Raw genomic sequence first — 1,193 nt, 5'->3', positions numbered from 1 at the left:
GTGGTCACAGGAGGAGTGCCTGAGACAACGGAGCTGCTGACGCAGAGATTCGACCACATCCTCTACACCGGGAACACCGCTGTGGGCAAAATTGTGATGGCAGCGGCTGCCAAGCACCTGACGCCCGTCACCCTGGAGCTGGGAGGGAAGAGCCCCTGCTACATCGACAAGGACTGCGACCTGGCCGTCGCCTGCAGGTCGGGCTGCCGCGGGCCCAGGGCAGGGGCTGAGCGGTGGGGCTGGGGCAGGTGGACATGTCCGCATCGCTGTGGGCCCATGGGTGACGGTGTGGTGGTGCTGGGGACTGGAAGGGGCTGAGTCTCCCTCTTGCTGTAGGCGGATAACGTGGGGGAAGTACATGAACTGTGGGCAAACCTGCATTGCCCCGGACTACATCCTGTGCGAGCCGTCCATCCAGAGCCAGGTGGTGGAGAACATTAAGGCGACTCTGCAGGTGAGCGCGGAGGCTCTCGTGCTGTGGCAATGCTGGTAATGCTGCATGTGCGTGAAGGGCTTTGGTTCTGCTCTGCCCTTTGTCAGGAGTTCTATGGGGAAGATGTGAAGAAGTCTCCGGATTATGAGAGGATCGTCAACAAGCGCCACTTCAAGAGGATCGTGAGCCTGCTGGAAGGCCAGAAGATCGCCCACGGGGGAGAGACGGATGAGGCCTCCTGCTTTATAGGTAGCTGTGGCATGTGTTGGGCAGTGGAGGCGGTGGCAGGACGAAGGCAGTGGCCATGGGTCCTGTGGTGGACCCCGTATGTTGTGCTCCTGATTGCCTGTCCTGTGTCTTCCCGCTTGCCTCAGCACCCACCATCCTGACGGACGTTTCTCCGGAGTCCAAGGTGATGGAGGAGGAGATCTTTGGCCCGGTGCTCCCGATTTTGTCAGTGAAGGGCGTGGACGAAGCCATTGAGTTCATCAACAGTCGGGAGAAGCCCCTTGCCCTCTATGTCTTCTCCAACAACAAGAAGGTGGGTCAGGGCTCTGTGCAGCTCGATGCTGGGTGCGACCGTCCCAGGCATGGCTCGGCTGCTGCTTGTGGGTGGATTGCAGCTTTTGTCTCCTGTGGGACAGACGTGTCCGCAGGCAGAGTTGCCAGAGCCTCCAGGGTCCATGCTGAAGCACTCAGGAGCTGTATGGCATTGTGAAACAGGGGTGGATTAAAGGCTGAATTTCCTGTTTGGGATCTC

At 59.7% G+C, this 1,193-nt stretch overlaps 1 protein-coding gene across 1 annotated transcript; it reads left to right on the top strand.

The window, feature by feature from the left end:
• Positions 1-30: 30 nt before the first annotated feature.
• On the top strand, positions 31-1,185 carry LOC118158112 (aldehyde dehydrogenase family 3 member A2-like). The gene is made up of 4 exons (XM_035312682.1): positions 31-197; positions 337-454; positions 541-682; positions 808-1,185. Exons 1-4 carry the CDS (start codon positions 97-99, stop codon positions 1,149-1,151), a joined length of 705 nt encoding a protein of 234 aa, XP_035168573.1. The 5' UTR covers positions 31-96; the 3' UTR covers positions 1,152-1,185.
• The last annotated feature ends 8 nt before the right edge of the window (positions 1,186-1,193 follow it).

This window comes from Oxyura jamaicensis (assembly GCF_011077185.1).
Source record: "Oxyura jamaicensis isolate SHBP4307 breed ruddy duck chromosome 19 unlocalized genomic scaffold, BPBGC_Ojam_1.0 oxy19_random_OJ91167, whole genome shotgun sequence".
In the NCBI taxonomy this organism is placed as follows: domain Eukaryota; kingdom Metazoa; phylum Chordata; class Aves; order Anseriformes; family Anatidae; genus Oxyura; species Oxyura jamaicensis.
The sequence above is the reverse complement of the archived record's forward strand: the minus strand, read 5'-3'. Positions and strand labels throughout refer to the sequence as shown.